This window comes from Mercenaria mercenaria, chromosome 3 (genome assembly GCF_021730395.1).
Source record: "Mercenaria mercenaria strain notata chromosome 3, MADL_Memer_1, whole genome shotgun sequence".
Taxonomy (NCBI): Eukaryota; Metazoa; Mollusca; class Bivalvia; order Venerida; family Veneridae; genus Mercenaria; species Mercenaria mercenaria.
In genome coordinates this window covers 52649024-52671744 of record NC_069363.1, presented here as the reverse complement: position 1 = coordinate 52671744, position 22721 = coordinate 52649024, and the positions used below count along the sequence as shown (strand labels likewise).

The 22721-nt window shown below is 34.4% G+C and overlaps 1 protein-coding gene across 1 annotated transcript; it reads right to left on the bottom strand.

Annotated features, from left to right (window-relative positions):
- Positions 1-15520: 15520 nt before the first annotated feature.
- On the bottom strand, positions 15521-20824 carry LOC123524760 (neurogenic locus notch homolog protein 1-like). Its single transcript, XM_045303221.2, has 2 exons — positions 19662-20824; positions 15521-15859 (listed from the first exon to the last, which is right to left on the bottom strand). Exons 1-2 carry the CDS (start codon positions 20287-20289, stop codon positions 15693-15695), a joined length of 795 nt encoding a protein of 264 aa, XP_045159156.2. The 5' UTR covers positions 20290-20824; the 3' UTR covers positions 15521-15692.
- Between the last annotated feature and the right edge of the window lie 1897 nt (positions 20825-22721).

The window sequence follows — 22721 nt, the reverse complement described above, 5'->3', positions numbered from 1 at the left end:
TGTACTGGATGCAAGAAAAATATCTGAGATATTATTCATAGGTTTTAACTACATCTAATACATTCATTGTATTTAGAGTGAAGAATACAAATTAACGATTATCTGAAGTTGAAAATCAAACAATATTTAACTTACTAAATAAATTGTCACCATATTTGTGTTAATGTTTTAGAATTATAGACAATTCAATAATGAAAAGATCATTTTAAAAGATGATTTAGCGACATTCATGCAGTACATGTATTTATTATTATTACCAAGCAGTCGTGTAGTCAAAAAAGTAGTAGAAAAATATGAAGAAAGACTCTTCTGCGTTAGTCACACAGTAAAAATGGAATGTAAAGTAGCGAGAATTCAGCTTTTATCTATGGCATACATCATTTCAGCTTTAAAAATATAGCTCATATATTTTTTATATCTTTCAAATAGAGAATATGACGTATGTGAATAGGAAAAGTTACCAAAAAGTAAGAACACTATTGTACCCAAAGTTACACAGGTAGTTAATTGCGTCTGATATTTAAGTATTTAAATATAAGATTGCAATCAGTATTGCAGATGGACATTATATCCTGAATGATTGCGTTTTATTTCACTAGATATTTCACAGTGTTCTTGGTTGCAGATTGTCGTTGAAAAATATCACTTAAATATTTGCATTTTCATGTCCACATTTTCAGACGCAGTCGAACAATAAAATTGGCAGGTTCGTCTAAAATTAAGATATATTCTTAGGGATGGATGTTATAGTGTCTCGTTCATTGCAGTAGACCAACTGTATTTCTTCTTGCATTTCTTTGGCTGATTATAAGTTTAATGTCGTAACCGAAAGGACACTTGCTATTGGTTCCGCAAGGTCAGCTTTTAAGTAGAAATATTCAGTATTCCCTCCCTTGATCATTAATTATGTTAATGCAATTCTGGCTGATTGGATTGACTCCCTTACATTAATTTTTTTAGCTAAAATCAATATATTTCAATCACATACATACGGTGGTATTTATAGGACATGCATACATTTTCTATAAGGTTAAATTATCTCATGAGCACGAGATAAGATGTCGAGCGCACAAGATAAGTTGTCGTGTGCTCGAGATATGATGTCGAACGCATGAGAAAACATGTTGTGCGCTAGAGATAACATATCATGACTACGCGATAAAATGTCATGTGCACGAAATAAAATTTTGTGCGCACGAGATAAGATGTCGTGCGCTTGAGATAAGATGTCCTGTGCTCCAGATAAGAGGTCGTGCGATTAAGAAAAAATGTCTTGCGGACGAGGTAATCTTAAAAAGATAAAAACATATCTTAAATATACTACCTATCAAAGTTTATCTTGCCTCCTACAAGTTTCTTGCATTTCTATTGGTCAATAGACGTCACGTGGAGACAGGATATATTCCATATCATGCTAGTATATTTCAGATATGAATTTTGATTAAAACAAAATGGCTGCCACACTGCTGGCGTATTTGAATCAAGTCAGATTATTTATTAGCTCCAGCGATAGTATCGTTTCCGAAAGTAAATTTAGTGTTTTCTTGCCGATTTCATTCTACTTAAGTTGAGGCTCATGAAGTTTGACAAAAGTTAGCCGTAAAAGCGGAATAACTCTGTATGTGATACACAGATGTTGAAATGTTGTTTTAGTTAAATCATCGTAAAAAAAGGAATTGAGATATTTGTTACTCAGGAGTTTGTTGTAGGATCATTTAATCTACGTGCAAGATAAATTATTTAACAGGAAACGGGATGAAAGCCGAAGTATCAAGACATTTGTGACATCATGAAATCTGGTGACTTTCCAAGGGATGGAACAAAAAGTTTGTTTAGTGTTTCTGATCTAAACCAGTTCATAACCTGTGTAAATGAGCTTTTGTGTTTTGTGATTTAACCAAAACACAGGTCATTGTGCATTTTATGGCTGGTGTAAATCAACTATAAACAAAACATGATGACCAAACAAATGATTGCAGGATTCCAGTCTGCACTGTAAGTAGCTTTTGTTATTTACAAAATGTGTTGATTATAGCATGTAAGTAAAGGGTAGTCGGCAAGATAAAATCGTTACACAGCTTGTTGGCTCTCGCCTGATATGGATTTCCTCAACAGCGTATATCCCGTATCATGTCACCAACAAGCAGTGTAACTAATAATACCACCGTAATGTACACACTGACCTTGATATAGCTTTTGACAAAAAACAGCTCGCGTGTTATCCCTTAGAAAGCAAAATAATCGTATACATTTTAGTTTGTGTAAAATATTATCTACTGGCCGTTTTTGAGATAAATCAAGTTGCTTTGTTTATTCATATAGAAATATTATTTCGATATTCATAAAAATGTTATGTTAGCATAGGATGTTTCGGGATTCACGTTTTCCTGAAAGTTGTCATTCAGCTTTGGGCAATCATAAGACTTTTCTTAAATGTCTCGATTGATTTCGACGATCTGTAGATCTTAATCGAATATAACGCTTTGAATGCCTATCATGTTATATGTTATTATTATGATGTTGAATGACGTATGATAATCATGATGATGTATAATGTTTATATGATAATAAGTTATGTATATTGATGTTAAGTATTGTGATGTATCGACAATGTTCATGTCTTGATACATACACAGATCACCCAAATGCTTCTTACCAAATAATACAAGTATATTGAACTGATTTGGTGTTCTTTGTTTCTTAAAGATACAGTATGAGTTTAAAGGTCATGTTATCAATACATTTGCTATACCAATAGATGTATGAAGATATATGAGGAATTTTACAAACATGCACGTTGTTAAAAACACACATTTGACTGAGTACAATTGGTCCCTTCTATTATCAGATAACTGTATATTGCAAGATTCATCCATACCAATTAATGTTTATAAAGAAAATAAGGATCTTTTAAATAATTACTGAATAAAGCTTTTGAGTTTTCATATCGGTGTTGCTATTATGTGTCATAAAAATGTAGAAAATTTCACTAAGATCCGATCTTAAACTTTGTAAAGATGTTATGGATGATCCTGTTTTCTGCAGCGCTAACCCCTGTCAAATGATTTTAATGGAGAGTTTCAAAGTTTGACAAAAGCACGTCTTAGTACCAGAACTCGTAGTGCATTAACAATTTACAATATATCTAAAATGCCATTCACACATCTGCTTGGGCTAATTATACAGTTCAGTCCTGACATAAGCAAGCAAATGCAGTGAAGTTATATCACCCGCCGAATATTTTTTTTTTGTGAATGAAGGGACTATATTTTGAAAGATATCTTAACAAGTTATGTATAAAAGGACAGTGCATCGGTTTGTTGGTTCCTACTTTACATAAAATCAAAGGGGAAAGCTCTGCCCTTTAGTGATTTATGATTGTATTAAGTTTCATGAAGATCCGCCAATGGGTTACCTTGTAATGTGGAAATTTATAGATTGTAAAATAGATAAAGGACAATTACCTTGGTTTTTGAAGGGATCTTAACGAAATTAAGTGTGCACCACCGCTCTATATTGAGTTACATTTGTATATAGTTTCATGAAGATCCATTAATAGGTAAGTTAGATACAGTAAAATGACAGATTGCCAACGCAAGAAACAGATGCAAATATCAGCCACTTTATGATGATGAAATAAACATTTTGACATTTTAAGATGACCATATTGCACAAACAATCAACATTTTATGTCAAACTTCTATTTTTGATTTTCGGGTTCATTTTTGATTTTCGGGTTCTGAATTTGGCTCTCCAGGCTGCGAAATGTAATGTTAAAAACGTTCAATTTTCTAATCGTTGCATAAAATTCCCTGTTTATGGTAGTATTATTTTATCTGTAGGACATGAAAATAAGAAGTGACAGACTCGCCCGCACTCTGAGAGACATATTGTTTTAACCATGACCAGAACTGACCTAGATTTTAACTATATATCAGTAAGAGCAGTCTGTCGCTTCTGACTATTGACAATAAATTACAAATGCTGATTGAATGGGATAAGGCCGTGACTTTTATTATTATAATATCATTACAGAAAATTAATGAAATATCATGGCATATTGTATGAGATAGAATTATCATGAAATGAAGCATGAAATGATAGATTTCTAGCCAAATTGCATAGAAACAAAATAGGCAACGCTATGATGCTGAAGCTCTAAATTTATGATAAGTACACATGTACTAGACAATGGAAGGAGAATGCAAAATTGCAAATTCTGCTAGCAAATCCAGCTGCCGAAATTCCGAGGCCAAGATGCTCAACGAATTCTCAACATCATGATAATGGATTTTGCTCTGATTGCCTAAATTATATAATATGATGATTATGTTTACAATACCGAAATGCACAAAGTGTGTTGAGGGCCACCAAATATTTTATGAAATAAAATTCGTCCATAAAATGGTACATTGAATATTGTATCTAATTACTGAATAGCCACATGCAAGCATTCATTTCTTTAATAATACCAGATTTTCCGGATAATTTACTTTCAAAGATGGCAATATAAGCTATATTCATCTCTATTTGCCCATTATTTCTCTTGATTTTATCTAATCAACAATATGCAGCAGTTACTTTTTCCCTCATAAATCTGTTGGATCTAACCCGAAATAGGTCAGGCGGTAATCTTTATAAGACACGCACTTTATGATTCAGCCATTATTCAAGTATGTAATTACGTATATTTTAATAGATCAAAGATTTTACTTAATAGTGTTTTGCTTACCCTGCTAGCAAAGTTTCCATTTACTTTCACCAGTCTAAGGTGAAAGAACTCTACCGAGGTCATGCCACCCTGCCACTCCGAGTGTATATTTAGAATTAGCAAAGTCTCATGCAATCCACCAAATGGTTCGACAGTGCTCTCAGGCTGCCCTTCTATTCCTAGTGTATTGTTTGACTCGACAGTGCTTCTTCCTTGGTTCCGGTATAATGACATATATCGACAGCACAACGCCTGTGACAAAAGGATATAGAAGCTGCATACACAAGCATCTAAATAAAAGTAAATATAATATCAAAATTATTATCTATTATGTTGGGTTAACCCCCTCGGATTCAAATAACTAATAATAGAAATACTATACAGTTGTTGATTATTGATGAATGATTTCGTGATTACGATAAAGTCACAAAGCGCACAGCCCTAGATTTGGCACTGTGGACGAAAATTATTAAATAGATGGCGGCATTAAGATACCATACTGATGCAATATTCAAAAATCAATGTTACTGCAATTCCTGTACGACTAAGCCACTGGCAGTGTAATACGGAATATTTTCTTACATAATACATGCATGCGCAGACACCATCTAGCACTGAAAACACAGCCAAAGTCGTAATTCGAAAGCAAAATTTGTATGACATATGCCGTTCAAATCAGTTTGATCAAATTAACCTCCTTAGAAATTTTGATTTAACAAAAGCCACAGCAAAACAATTTAATTACAAGCGTAAACATAGATATTACAGACATAAACCAATTTACATGTATAGTCTGTATCATATACGGTAGAACACGGACCAAATACAACTTTTCAATAACATCAACTTTTTAACTTTCGCTTCTACAACATCCACATCAAAATAGATTTTGATAAAAAGCGTTATCATAAATAATGTGGTCATAAACCGATTTAGATGGTAGAACAAAAGGAACCGAAGACAACGGTTTAATAACATGTAGCTTTTACCTGACTACTTACCTTCAGGTATTGCTACCAAATAACATATTTTAACTACTTTACCAAACACCAGCATAAATTTCTATTGTCCACATGCCTGTTTTTTTACCCATCGCTAAAAGAAATTTACTTTCAATACCTGCTTAAAATAAAACAAAACAATAGATTGTACTGCTGTATAATGAACAAAATGTGACGCAATCTAATACTTAATGTATGATTAATTTTAAACCATTTCCGGTTTCGGAAGGTCAACATAGTACTGCTGTAATTATTACCCAATGTACAGTAAAATGCATAGTCTAATTATCATCATCATAACCGCCACCACCATCGTCATCATCACAATATTTTAATTTTGCGTTAAAAGGTATGATTACTAGCCCAACGTTATCATCAACATCATCATCATCATCATGAGGATACCGTCAAAATTAGAACAATTAGTAAATAACCACGATATTATATTTCTTAAACTAGAAATGCTTTTGAAAAAGGCGCATGTCTCCCACAACTGCCTTATCAGACTTTCAGTGCTTTAATTATAACGCGACTGCCTCATCAGACTTTCAGTGCTTTGATTATAAAAAAACAAGTTTCAAGGGCCTTCATTCCGAAGTGCTTGAGCCGATTTGGCAAGTTAACGAACTTGGCCGAGATATTATGATCAGACACATTTTCGTCAAATTTGGTGAAGATCGGATGTGAAATGTTCATCTTAGAGTGCGGACAAGCTTTGTGACAGACGGACATATGCACACAGACAGACAGACACGCACGCACGCACGCACGATCACACACACACACAGAATAAATAATATATGTCGCCCACACCACTATGCGGACATGGAAAACTGAAAAGATAAGTTGATATCCAACGCACAAAATACTGGAGAATACTATTCCACAAACTGGTAAATTTGTTTAGTTATACATAGTACGCAACAGACACGGGTGCAAAGGTGAGGATCGGGCACATTGTGCCGCGCAATAGTTAACCCTCCAAGCAATCAACTGCACTAAAAGGTAAAAGGTAAAGGTAAAGGTAATTTTATTTACCGTCGCTTTGTAAAACAATTAAAACAATTAACATATGTTCTGCAGAGCTTTTGAGCGACCCTATTTTAAGAACAGTTAAAACCATTTATACCTTACCCCCAGCAGTTTGCTGGTACCCATTTACAGCTGGGTCGACTGTGGCAAACATGATAAAGTGCCTTGCCCAAGGACACACCGCAATGGAAGTAGCCAGGATCCGAACCAGGGGCCTTCACCTCCGTGGGAAAGCGTCTTAGCACTCTCGACCAATGCGTCCACTAAGCGGCACTCAAGGACATAAACAGGGGGGTGATGTCTGTTTAAACATACCCAAATGTTAGAGGTTTGTAGCAAAGTGATCCACAAATATATAAAATATATAATATGTACTGACTTACAAGTACACATTTATAAACAACTTTCGACGGGTCAAAGACCAATTGGCCGAAGAGCTGTAATCCCTGTTTAATATAAGATACAGTCAATTCGAGGAATTTGTTTGAACGGCCGACCATGTAGGTCAAGGCCCCCTCTAACGGTTAAGAAGCGCACCCCCTTAACACCAGTAATAAGAGAAGGCCGGTCGAACGCCAAACTTAAGATGCTGATCTGGTGGCCGACGAGGAAGTGAGCTTGAATTTTAAGATACTACCGCAGTATCAAACCTTTAAAAGGCATACCAAAATTGTGGATCATATAAATTTTATATAGCTCACGTGATCAACACGGACAGCGTAAAAACAGCATTTTTGAACAAACAAACACAATTAATTCTCCTGTACGAGTGCGTTGGACAAGTATCTCCTCTGAGAGACATAATAACAACGTCAGTAATAAAATTGATAATCATTGTGATCATCATCAAAATCGTTCATTCCAATATCATCATAAGAATCGTCTTGACCACTAGTCGTGTTCACCAACATCGACCTTTCCTGTACATAAATCTACTAAATCCGTTCTAGTATACTTAGTATTATAACCATCTGCAACGACAGCAACATGACCATAATGGACAGCATGATAAATTATTATGCTTTATAAGTATTCAACTGCTAGTAGCAACAACCATAGAAAGATGCGTTCATTCATTCTCAAATTTTCAATCGTTTTTTAATTTTTGCATTTCATTTGTAATCGAGTGTATATCTAAGGCAGTAGTGAAACAAATAAAATGTTGTTGATAATGCTGTTGTAAAATATGCACGTATTGCGGCCTTCGGTCTTGAAATGTTCAAAGATATTTCATTTATTCGTTGAGGATAGTCGTTTAGTTTTGACTGTATAAGCAGGGTAAACTTTGAGCTTTCATCCTAAATTATTAGAATTTTGCGACGTGTCAAAGCTTTGACATGGGACATGTAAAACTGTCACCCAATATCCAAAACACAACGTCCCAACAAAACGGCAACAAACAAATAATGACGATTGCTGCTACTTTTCAATAGAAACGGGGATTTCCCTCGAAAAGAACCCAGCCCCTGATACCGCAAACAACAAATGACTGTTGGACACAAACAACACATGAAAACATCCAAACCACAATGCATTCATGTGCCCCAGCGGCCAACCACTGCAGCCTTGTGCCCTTCTTTAATTTAATGAAATACACTGTAAAGGAAAAAGACAATTTGTTCAAAACTTATCTGCATTTTTCTTGCATCCTCCTCTCTGTGGCAACATTACTGGAAAACGCCAGCTCTTCAAACATGTGATGAACATATTTTTACACACGAAGTGTCGACTTGCCTGCTTAGTTATTTGTGAAGGAATGAACCGGTTTGAAATATAAAAATGATCAAAACGAACCAACCCGTGAACCACTCGTGCGTGAAAGTGATTAATCGAGGCACGTTATATTATATGGACTGGATGAGAGTAACAGAAGCAGAAATTATAGCTCATGCGTACCTACTGAAAAATAACATAGATTTATTTCTCAAGAGAACATAAATTCCTTAATAGTAGGTCCGTATGAAATCTGATAACAACATTATTAGATACGTACCGTCCATGTTGATTTGTTAGCAACTGCATGGCAAAAGTGATGTAATTCTATCGTGGTTCGATCTGTTTTACAGTTAAGAATGCAGTTAAACGTTGTATATTATCCGGCAAACTACTATTGAGAGGATCAGTGAGAGAATAATTTGACGTCAACTATGACATCATATTGCCGTATGACGCCCTGTTCATTTATACTCAAAAGTAGAGGATTTTCATCTTAACTTTTATCATAATAGTTCTATGAACAAGAACTCTTCTTATTTCATTTACGATGGTTCATCATTCAGATGCTTGGATATTTAACCAAACGCCCTTGTGGTTCATTCACGCATTAATTGCGTTTTTCATTGCTAGTACGATAACTTAAATAAATGTTGAAATGAATATCATTTGAAAACAAAAACTTGATAAAGTTCCGAAACAATTTGAAACAGCAGCAATCAACGACTCGGTGTCATGAGAGAATCCCTTTATGTACGAAATTATTTCTGTTAATTATCATTTACACCTGTATAAATCGTCAAGTATCCCGCATACCTGAACCTATAAAGGCGAACCCCTTCCATAGTTTATAAGATATCATTTTTGTTTTTGTACAATTTATTGTTTTCAAAGAATTTGTACATGTGTATGTTAAATAAATTATATGAATATTTGGCCCGCAAACAAGCTGATATATAATGCTAAATGCCTCAAAGCGCAAAACTGCTTGGCATAATTTATATTGATTTTATGTCGATGTAACGAACAGGAAGTACGAAATTATTTCTGTTTATTATCATTTATATATGTATAAATCGTCAAGTATCCCGCATACCTGTATGGAAGGGGATCGCCGCCAAAATTATTGATCAACAATGATGTTGCACGTGGTGAATTTCATCCCAAATGTTCGACAGTGCATACTATAGAATGTATACAAACTTTACAAATGTCTGTCTACAAAATTTCAAAACGCGAATTCGTAAATACTGGTGTGCTCAGAAATGGAGTAAATATAATGCAGAAATGCAAGTCTCACAAAGGTCTTATATGTAGCGAATCTGAATGCAAACTTTAAGCATGTCATACGACCGAGAATAACAAAATGCAAACATGACAGGGGTCTCTAGCTTTACGTTTTTACTGACTATTTGAATGATATACATGCCTACAGAGGAATCATCAATGTATACACGTGCAACCTATAAACGTGTGTTTATCATCTACTGAAAAAAAAAGGTTTCTAACTGAAACATGTATTCATTGCAGTTTTAGTGCTAATGCAAAAATAACATGGTTACGTAGATAAATTGTGTGTACATGAATAACTATGTACGTGTTTATCTCTTACAGCTTTGCATACTTTGTTAAAGAAGCGACAAAATTATTTCATTTCGCTTTGGCCTATGCGTTTCAGAATTATCATTCCTTTGTGCAAGGAGCTAGCTTTGTGACGTCACACGGATAAATTAGTCGAACCAGTGATACCATAGATAAACACAAGCCGGTGCGCACTTACCAGCGAGCATTAAACCTTCGAGCATTAAAATGAGTGTTGTCCCTTGAATAGGAATCGGAAAGAAAACTTGTTTGTTTGTTTTTTGTTTGTTTGTTTTTTGTTTGTTTGTTGGTTTGTCGGTTGGTTGGTTGGTTCGTTCGTTCGTTCGTTCGTTTTGGTGGAGGGGGCACACTTACCTGATTTTGAACTACGACTGGTGAAAGGGAGCGTATAATAAACATTTGTTAGCTACTATAATTACGCATTTTCACGCATTTTTTGTTTGTTTATTTGTTAAATGATAGGATTGTTTCGTTGGAAAATAGTGTTTATCAACGTATCTTTGCGGACCGTATAAACTGCTGCAGGGCCGCAGTTTAGTGCTGTCAATTATTCTACCTTAGCACTAATTGATTAAAACAACTATTTCGGATAAAATTACAGAATTCATTAATACTTTTTATAAACACAATACAATACAGTAGACACGCATATTGGAATACAGAATTAAATCATTCCCTGTATATAGTTGTGTTAGGTCCTCCGACCGTCGTCCTTCGATCACAAATTCGTATTGATTCTTTCTCAGTTTCTCTTTCGAAGGTTTCATATTAATTTCTGTTCCCTATCTTTTCATTCAGCTTCATTATAAAAATTACATGGCCGTTGAATGTCACATTTTAACGACGTGCTGAACGTATTTCTTTAAGTCGCACGGTAATATAAAATGTTATGCATGCAAGATGTTATGCCCAATAAATTTTACTTCCTAAAGTTTTGATTGACTTGGAACAAATAAACCGGTAACTCAGTCATACCGTTTCAAGATCAAGCGTAAAGTCACAGTTGTGTCCCCTCGATATTTTAACTCACTCATATCTCATGATATGTAATCGTTTGCAGAGAACCGTATTTCAGCCATGTTTGTCCGAGGTTGCATTTGTAATTATCCATACATGTCATTTACCGAACACAGTTCTCATCATGTTACATAATATTGTCAGTGTTTAAACAAGCTTCATTTTGTACGCAATATGTAATTTATGTCAATAATGTATGATTACACAGCTCATGTTGTACATACTCAAATCGTAAGACACAACGTGAGAAATTTACAAGCCTAATTGACAGTGATAATCAAAACATACAAATGAAAAACATATGAAATTTTGAATTTGAGACTTTTGGTTGGTATTTTCAATATTCATTTATATATAAAAATCAATTTAATCGGCATATACTACTATTTGGGGTCAGGAGCAAATATTGCGATCGCTTTTAAACAAGAACACCGACCGGTCAATGGGTAAATTAGCATGTGAAAAGAAAGTCTGGAATAGTGTGAAGACAGCTAGATAAGGCCTATGTTTCTGAATAACCAAAGGACACTAACATATCGTAACAGTCTCGAGGATTAGGCCCTATTTTAATTTTTGGTTTCGTTTTCGCACTAATTCGTGAACAGAGCGATATGCGATTTCAGACAACAGATGGGTATTAAACGATAGTGTTTCCAAATGAATAACCCACTACGAAGAGAATATTCTTTGCAATGTGAATACGGCTGAGGTTTATTAAAGACCAAAATAAAACGTTCAGCAAAATACCCAATCTTCAGTAATTCCGTTATGAGTCTCATGTAGAAAACAAACTAAAAGTTTTTATGTGAAAACAATGACAAAAGTTCCATCAGGAAAAGCCAGAATCAAATGACACAGCTGAGCCATACAGTCTTTAAAAAATAAGCATTCTTTTTCTAAACATATTAAAGATAATGATTTACAACCTTCCAAACATTACATTTCAATAATTCCGATGACAGGAATTTTGCAACAATTTAGATATGTTCATTTTTCATCCGTACTTAAGGTATTAGATCACTAATAGAGAACCTCCTTTTTGAAGAGTATTCAATTTCTACCATAAACCTACTTTGACAGCAATTCTTAGGGGGGCGTAGGTTCAAGCCCTACTGGGACCAATTTTTTTCCCCTTATTTTCCTTTTTTTCTAGTAAGTTTTTACTTCTTTCAAGACTTATTATTGTTTTCTTGTACAAAAATGGAAAAAGATGAATCTTATAAGCGATTTCTTGGTGTTCAAAGTGAATTTACTACTTAAACAGAAGGGGTAGAGTTACACATCTTTAAAAATATTGAGTTACACATGGTGAAAGTTCTCTATTTTGTTTTCATTCTTAGATTATATATTGTGGAAGAAATTTAGGTAGGTTTTACGTCTGCCCTAAGGTTATTTTTAAATGGAGTAAGCAAAATTCAAAACAGAAACACAGCATTCGACCTTATTTTTTCAATGTTGAAGTATGAATTCTGTCTCATTAAGTCCGTTTACTTGAGGCACCATAGAAAAATGATATTGACATTTTTATTTTGTGTTTTATAATTGTTTACCAATAGTTTGATGTTTCTTTTATTAAAATTAATGGTAAAATGAGTTCTCTGCAAACGTTTTGGATAGTGGCTATCACTTTGAAATTTGTCTGTACTTGAGCTTGAGGAGATACCATAAGTTATACAAAATTTATAAAAACACGGCACGGTAAAAGTTGTTTAAAAATTGCAAAATAGTGCAAAACACGGTTACCTTTCAGAATATACCAAGCAAAGGCCATTTTGTAAACATTACTATTAGTGCTCTAATACCTTCACACAATTATTTAATACAATACTGCCAGAACATATCCCGTTCAATTTCAATTACAATGTAATTTTTTATAATAGAGATTACAAGAGATCATATTCTGAATTTGTATTGGCATGACGGTATATCAAATACATATTAACATTACTGATATTATTCCACTTCATTAGTTATATGCTATGTATAAATTATGTTTAAGATGAATAGTATATTCAGTATATGACGACTCAGCATATAACGATCAGTATCATATGAGCAGAAACAATGCGAGAAACTTACAAGCCTGATTGACTGTGTTAGGTTAAACATTAACAACTTAATATTGTTGTGTTTTATTAAATATCAAAATTAAGATAACGTCATAATTACATTACCTGTCATATTATGCTATGTGAACAGCGTATGTATGACTTTACATGATATAGGAAACAAAGTCTTGGAAAAAGTAAGACAACCATAAGCCAATCTGTTTTCTTTCATTATTATTATTATACCAGATTTATATTGCGCCCTTTTCATGATCAATTTCACGTTCAAAGGCGCTTTACATAGATCAAATGCAGCCACACAGGGCGCATAATTCATCCTCTACCAGTACAGACACAGAGCGATCTGACCAGAGGGACAGAGTGAGACAAAGCCCCCATGACAGAGAGATTAGAAATCAGATACAGGCTTGTCCGGCTAACTTTGCCTAGCTCGTTGCGAATAGACAGCCTGGTTCTTTAACGTGCCCAGTGTATAGCACTGATACACGCAAGGATTGCCTGGGTTCCTGACCAGTACACCTCTAATCGATATATTACATGACAGATTTATCTGTAACGAACGAGTTTCCGATGTTTCAATTTAATATACAGAAGTCATTCTTTTTTGAAAACAATTTGAAAACTCAAAGCGATGGTCAATGACCTGCTTGCTTTAGAAATATCGTCATTAATTTTGAATTCATCAGGAAAAAGATATTGTCCAGATGTAATAAGCCACTATACTTAAAAGCAGAAATGTTTCTTAAGTTGTTATCGAATACGTTAATGCCCTCTGGAATACATCTAGGATAGCGTTGAATAATGAGCGGAATACAGATTTGAATGTATATTAAAAACCAATGTTTTATTATTTTCACATAGCATAGGACAGGTATATCTATTATGTATTTGCGAAAATTTCACTAAGATTTAATTTAATTGTACTTTTCATCGATCAAGTATATTATATTCAACATGTTTTTGATAGAACCATACAAAAGAACTATATACTATACTAATAAGAACAATATCATTCTAATGAAATATATAACTACATGTTTTATATCTTTCAGTACATCGTGTATATACATGTATTAATTCCAAAAAGCATGTGAAAGGGTGACATATACATATCATACAATATCAAATACACTTTAATTTTTAGGATATTTTCCCAGTTGGTATATGTGGCATTCAAACAAGCAATAGAATTCGTGTCCTAAGGTTGTTACATAGCTTACATATTTCTATGATCAAAAATATTTTATATGGCTTATGTCATCTACCTAATTCTATTTCTAAATAATGCACCGACTCTCTTCTAAATCAATACTTTACTTTTTAAATAATTATCAGCAATGTCTAATTAGTATGTTGGATATCTGAAACATGAAAATAACCTATATTTTTTCTAATTGTTGAATAATAAATGTATCATGTAGTTCTGTAATTTCAATATGCAGCTCTTTTTCTTTTGGAAATTCGAACGTGGGTAGTCTGCCCTAAATAAATGTCCACTTTCCAAAATGCAATGCAGCTACATAATGGAATGTTGACTCTTTTCAATACTTTAAACGCATTTCTAAACTTTTTAGATATCAGCAATGTCTGATTAATATGTTGGATATATGAAACATGAAAATTACCTATATGTTTTCTAATTTTTGAAGAAGAAAAAGAATCATTTAGATTTTTAATTTCAATATGTAGCAAACTCCTATTGATTGTATTAAGTTTTACTTTTCTATAACATAATAAGTGCAGAATAGAATTTTATGAAACTTAGCATTTCCTGTATTCCCGATGTATATTCCTTGAAAATATATCAGTTTACCGATAGCTCTATTTTTGTATATTGCATAGACAAGTTCCGGTGCAATTTTACAGTTAAAACTTTTTAAAACGTATCAGAAAAGAAAAAGAAACTACGGTGTTATCCCGCTGATTGAAGTACTTCCGAGTCGTTGTATCCTAAAATGTACTTTGTTTTTGACATTGTGAAGTCGCACATCTGAAGCCAACCCTGTTTTGACTGGTTAGATTACATATATATTTACTAACATCCTGTCATTTCTGTTGTCTTTAACAGTTGTTTTGGACTATATGTCTTCTTAAAAAGTTCTCCAAACGGGCCAGCTATGATAGATGTGTATGAAAAGGTGGATTTTAAACCTTGATGTATAGCAAAATCTTTCATTGTCCATGACAGTTGTTTTCTATCTTGATATACGGAGCTGCCGTTGCTATAATTGTGCTGTAATATTATTCATAATTCATGTTCTTCTATGCATCAAAGAAAACAAAATGATACCGTGCCGGAATCTACATATTTGCAATGCAGGCCTTTTTCAGTTCCATTTTAACATGAGTCTGTGTAAATAAAAAAAACTAGGAGATATCATTCCATAAAATTTATTATCTATAATTACATATTTTGTTCTTGGAATACATAAGATAAAAGTTAGTGGTTTATAAATCCAGCTTTTTTCACAACTGCGTTTGTACTTCACTTTAAAAGCCCGTAGGTGAAGTAAATAAGACATGTATTCCGAAGTTACAGCATTACTATCATCTTTGTATCGAGTGCAGAGCTTTCGTTACAAGAGTAGCTAGATTGCGCCATATTATACACGGAACCACAATCATTAACGTAATAAGAATCAGCAGGAGAACTGCGCATGTACCAGCGACCCAAAAGTGCCACTTGACGTCATCATCTATAGGTTTATTTATTGCTGAAAAATAAAGAAGTTATGTTAAAATAATGAGATGCAAATCAACATACTGATTGTTGCGGTTATATATTGATCAGATAACACATGGCTTCTTTAATAACATGTCTTAATATAATTATTTTACCAATTGATTTATACAAAAAATATCTATCAAACAGTTTTTATAATAGCTTCGAGACCGCTTCCGATAGTACCAAAAGCAAAAGAAAAGCATCTTCCCTGGAATTGCATGTGTTCACCCTTTCACCAGAGGTTAGATTGCATTATCTCAAATCAATAAAAATAAAGATATAAATGAATACTGGTAGTAAATTCGTCTGTACAGTAGCTGAATGGCGTAAAGTACTTCCAACAAAACTTGTACCAACGCTAGGATGAATATCCAATAGGTACAGCCACGTTCCAAAAACGCTGCGCCTCTCCCTCCCCCAACACAGGGACGTGTACATGTACACGACTAGCACACATGCACATACGCACACCCACATACATTGCACATACACAAACAAAGCAAACATACGAGGAGAGAACAAACAAATACAGGAACACAGTGGAACAGAACCTTGGAATGCTCAAATTGGAGCTTACACCGGTTTATGGTGCACCAAACCACACTTTTAACATCATCATGTCCAAAAGTCAAAGGGCAGTTTAAATTAAAGTTATCCTCGACAGGTGATTCCCTACCACATGCGATGGTAACAGAAGGCAAATTATTTAAAACTCTAAATGTTGTTGTAATTTTATATAAAAAGCAAACCTTATGAACCAAAACAGTTGGGAAATTGCCATGACCAAAAATCTTACGCGTTTGTTAACATCTAAACTAACAAGGTATTTATTTATTTTTTTGTTTGGTTTAACGTCGCACCGACACCAGTAGTAAGGCTTGAACCTATATCGATAAGGGGCAAGTGACCTTAACCACTCGGCCATGGAGGCCCAGACAAGGTATTTATATTAATACATAAAATGAGACCATATTCAAAACTAAATATTAAAATTTATAAAGCATAGAATGCAACCAAGCAATATAATATCAGACTTGGTTTGGTTGAATCTGTCTGTTCATGACGACGGACTTGACGAAGCCCGGTGGTTCTACCCAGATTGTCCCCTCTAAGGCCTAACCTAACGTCCGAAATTAATGCATTTATATATTGGTCATAGATGTTAGGAAAATGTGTGCTAATCGTTTTCTGTGGGTTCTTTGTGGACGAAAACGTCATGCGGGCGTGGTGCCGTATAAAATAAATGTGCATATGTGTAATCTAACGCTAACAGAACGTTGAACATTATCACACACACGCGCGCGCGCGCGCACGCACGCACGCGTAAACGATTCATTACATAACATGTTTCTTAAAAAAGATCGCTAACTGAAAACTCTAACATCGTGTATGTCAAATTCTTTAAGATTCTTTTTAACATATATTTCTAGCAAAATGTACCAGAACTTTGTTACAGATTGTCTACTTGATGATTATCTCGGAAGTTACCTCAGTATATGTGTCATAAATGATTTATCCTTTTATAAGTTTTTCCAACATTTGGTCTTGTCCATTATACTACATAGTATTACAAGCACTAATTTAGAAAGTAGCAATGATAATGATTATATGACATAACTGGAACTAAATCTTTATAAAAACTACAACTGATTTTATTAAACAGTATTGGAGCGTTAAAGGTGGCCAACCATATTCGAGATATACTTTATGACAATTTTCGGTTTTAATATACTGAGTTTTCTGTTGGAGATTTATTTAAGGATTCCTATTGGAGATGTATTTTTTATTACACTTTTAGAAAATGTTGTCATAATAATGATTACTTCCTTTAATATATTTTTTCAAACAGTGGGCCATTTCTTTTGATCTCAATATATTTAGTTTTACATTTGCATTTGATAATTACTGGGATGATTTAACAACCTGAAACTAATTTAAAAGGTTTTTTTTTTTTTAATGCGTGTAGCTTGGAAATTCAGTTTTCAATTTATCTTGGTTGGTTGCGCAACAAAGATAGACAAAAGGAGGTAACGATATTTTAACGAACTTTCATTTCCAATCAATTTTGATAAAATATGTACTTGTCAATGCAAACCTTTGACAACCTTAATACAGTAGTGCTGATTTTCAAATAATAGGCCTATGTTGTACAATTTATTTGACCTGTCAAAACTTGTTCCCGGCTTTCATTATATTCTGTTCAAGCATATATATATATGATTATCATGAAAGCCAAAAACATGTTTTGACAGGTCAATTAAATAGTACAATAGGAAAGGAAAATAAATGTTTACAATACTTCCGATGAAAATCCGATGTGTATTAAGAACTTGATGAACATAAATAAGTGTAAATGATCAGCTGTTTAAGTTTTGAACAAATCAAATAGTTGACCAAATTCTGATTAACCACCTTTAAATATATCTAATGCCCATCAATGACTTAAATATTTATAACTGAAATGTTTTATCTTAAGATATTTAGTACAATTGTCGGAAACCAATTATGTATGTAGAACTACAATCATAATCAAATGGCATGTAGTATCAATCACTTATTAAACAACTTCACGCTGTTTAGTGGGAGTACAATTTTTGTCGAGCCCGCTTGCGGATGCGAAGACATAGTTGTCCAAATGGCTGTTCGGCATATTTGCGTGCGTGCGTGCGTGCGTCCGTGCGTGCGTGCGTCCGTCCGTCCGGATTTGTTTGTCCGGACCATAACATTGACATGCATGGAGCAATCTCGTTTATATTTGGCATGAATGTTAACCTCAGTAATACCAGTAAGACGGAGTGTCATCCGCAAACCTCAGGTTCCTATCTCAAAGGTCAAGGTCACACTTGGAGGTCAAAGTTTAAATTTAATAATGACTTTGTCCGGAGCATTTCTTCTTCACGCATGGAAGGATTTTGATGTAACTTGGCACAAATGTTCACAACCATGTGACGGAGTGTCAGGCACAAGAACCAGGACCTTAGATCTAAGGTCAAGGTCACACTTAGAGGTCAAATATCAGATACAAGAATGACTTTGTCCAGAGCATTTCTTTTTCATGCATGGAGGGATTTTGATGTAACTTGGCACAATTGTTAACCATCATGAGACGGAGTGCAAGAACCTAGAACTACTTCCCTTTGTTGTTACTATAAATAGTTTATATTGTAACTTTTTTATTACTGGTCGTAGAAAAAAATCAAGACCACTTTCCTGTAGTACAATATCCATGTTACATCCAATTTTGAGGTGTATTTTGACCTATCTCTACTGGTAAGGATTTTTGTGTGGACTTAGAGTTTTCTAAAGATTTATTATCCTTTGCTGTTACTATAAATAACTTATATTGTAACTTTTTGCAATCATTTTTTATTTGGCATAAATGTTTGCCTCAATGAGACAGGGTGTCATGAGCAACTCCTAGTCCTTTTGACAGCTGGCGGGCCCGACATGTAAACTGTGCCATACATAAATAAACTGTGTACAATTTTATACCTAATGCGTGTTGATTTTATGTCTATATACACGTGTTTATATTTTCAAATATGGAATTTGGGTCTAGTATTAAACATCATTTAAGACAAGAATTTTGGGCTCTTACTTTGAACTGCGTTGTCTTTGTCTATATATTTTATGGATGTATCAAATCTATTCATACCCATACACTGTTTGGGGTTTACTTCTGATGGGAATACGTTGTTAGGTTGTAGCTCTTTTGATTAACTCTCTATTCTACGACATTACACCTCAGATAAAATATTTTTATCGGATAAGTATGCGGTTTTAGTACTTACTTGGGAGATCCTTATTTTCACAATACGTTCCAGAATTATCAGCATGACAGACACATATCTCTCTTTCTTCTTCTTTTACATAAAAACATTCTCCGAAAACACATTGTCTGCAACATTTGTTTTGGCAAATTTGACCTGTTGCGCCGGGATCACATTCGCAAAACACTTGTGACCCTTTAACTATGCAGATACCATGTATGCATTTCCAGTTGTAGCACTCCCTCTCAGAACGTGGTCGCTGTTTATAAGTGCTATCGCATACATTGTATGACGTGTGAATGCTTGAATCTTTAAGCTCACAATGAGAACCAGTCCAGCCGTTGTCGCACTTACAAACTCTGCCAAATTGCGTTGTGCAGTGCCCATGAATACACGGACAGGGACTGGGCTTATTTTTTTCTGTAACATACTGTGTTGTTGTCGTTACATTAACACAGTCCGGTGACGTTGAAGTTGCACTGCAAATGCAATTCCATTCCAAAGAACAGGTTTCTTTCGGCTCACAAGTTTTTCCGTCGCACGGGTCAGGTATCAATACACAAATATCTAAACAAATAGCTCCCGTATGTATATCTACTATATTTACGGTCAATATCAAGAACGAAAGCACATAATGTTCCGAAATCATGTCCAATGTTATGTTAAGCTGTTTTTTTTGACGAACTAGCCTAATTTAGATGCTTCAAGAAATGTTGCTTTTTACACCAGAGCCCGTCTGTGTTTCACGTAAAACTGTTTTTACACTGTGATTCCAGTACTGCTGTTATATTATGCCACTGTCCGTTTAGGTAGATGTGTTATATAATATCGCTGCCTCGCTATTTCGAGTGGAGCTGTCATTTAATGCCACTGTCGCATTGTGTTTGGAGTACAGCTGTTACGAGTAGAACTGTTCTATAATGTCACTGACTCACTGTTTCGAGTAGATTTGTTATGTTTTATCGCTGTCTCACTGTTTCGAGTGGAGCTTCATAAATTATAATGTCACTGTCGCTTTTTGTTGGAAATACAGCTCTTACGAGAAGAACAGTTTTATAATGTCGCTGCCTCAAATTTTCGAGCAGTGTTGTTACATATAGTATTTTAGTGCAATACTCAGCGCGTAATCGTCCCACCTGTACTTTGAGTGTTGTTGTCTGCTTCAGTCTGAATTATTTATTTTTCGATTTACGTATTTATAAACAGTAGGACGATATCGTCTTCAAAACACTTCAAATTATTGCCCCTTGAACTATTAACAATAGATTTTCACACGCTTGCGTTTAGAAAAAGGACGTAATTTTAAGTAGTTTGAATAGTTAAGCCCCCGCACTTACGTTTATCTTAGATTGTATCTGGCTGATATTGAAGCAGCATGCCTTCAGCGTTAATGATTATTGAACTTTAAAAATTTACTTCAGTTTGTTTATAATTATAATAAAATTGCAGTCAGGTATATCACCATAAGGCACAAGTGCATAAATAGAGTACCACTGTATATGATGCACTACACTTATAAATACACTATCCCGTATGAATAGCATGATAGGGATTGTTATGTACGGGGGAAGAAGTAGCCCATTTCAATCTGAAACGTGCAATTCGGTCAATGCATGTACTATACGTGTAGAATACCGGTAATTGATTATTTATCTTCAGTCGTGTACCAGACATTTCCGCTCTATGTTTTATTTTATCTTTGCAAAAAGGCTCATAGTAAACATCCGGTTTTGGCGAAAAGAGATATTCTGAATGGCCAACAAAAAAAATGTGTATATGTGTGTTTTCACATTTCGGCTATTACTAAGTCGACTTCCATTGATCATTTCTAGTCTTATTGTTTAAATGTATGTATACTGCAAATTTTCATTTTGGTTGTTTACGTTTCGCTTACGTAAAATGGAGGGAAGGGATAGTCATAAAACAAATGGGAATGGTGTGGGAATGAAACACATCAAATATACGAGATAAACACATATAAAACGAAACGGACTAAAAGCAAAGCAAAAATAGGGACACCCGCCTTGGAATGGTCAGTAACCTATATAAAAACAGCTGGGAGTTTAAACGAGTTTAGGGCATGTCAACCTCACATTTACGTGCTCTGGTTCGTCAGCACAAGGCCCGAGACGTTTTGGCCCAGTGGCCCAGGTTCTAATTTGTAAAGAACCGTTAAGATATTGCACACGTATATAGTTTTTATTTCACAAAATTAATAGCCCCATTCCAGTACATTTCGCTTTTTCTGCGTTATTGATATTCATAACGTAAACCCTTATGTCCCGAAGAGAGTTAATTTGTCATAATAGCAAAAATGATCAGCTTCTGAGACATTATTAAGGTAGTGGACCCGCCGTAATGACATTCGGCATTTTCCGTATGTGATTTCGGTATTTTTAGACCGGTTACTTGTGTGAATTACATTAGCAGCCGGAAAATGCCGAAATATTAGAATGCTCAATCAGACGTAAATTGTTGAATATCATTACAGTTCCATTACTTTATAAATACAATGCAGACATGAACCTACCTTCAGCAGCACGGTTAGTATATCATAATATAGTGGAGGATCATCTGAGTACGTTTGAATGGATTACTTACGAGTAATCTACAAAAGCCATCAAACGGCAATTACTTCCGTAGAAGTGGGCCTTACATATTATTTCCACATGATATATAAAGTTGCACGACAAAAAAAATCGCGTTAATCTGTGTACAGTGAAAACCACCAAAGGGCAATATGATTTAGCATATGAGCAGGTTACTCACAATATATACTATTAGTCATTTCTCCTTAGATGTGATTATATGATTTAATGATACAAAAGTGTAACGTGTGGACAAATTCCTAGTACATTTCTCATGAATAGGTTAATAAGTGCATGTTAAGCTTTCACGTATGTGTTGCCTATCACAATATTGTGATCGTTGAGTGTCTTTTCCGTTATGTTTAATCATTTTGGTGTACATGTAGTGTGCCAATTTGTTGATTAAGATATTGAAACAGAAAGTACAGTTCAATTATTGTAAACAAAAATAATTAACAAATTCAAATATCTAATTGGAAATGACCATTAGAGA

Excerpts from the sequence above, each read along its gene's own strand:
- LOC123524760 (XM_045303221.2), bottom strand. The coding sequence starts at position 20,289 with ATGATTTCGGAACATTATGTGCTTTCGTTCTTGATATTGACCGTAAAT. Across the intron at positions 15,860-19,661 it reads TGAAAATAAGGATCTCCCAA|CAATAAATAAACCTATAGAT; the intron begins GTAAGTACTAAA and ends TTTATTTTTCAG.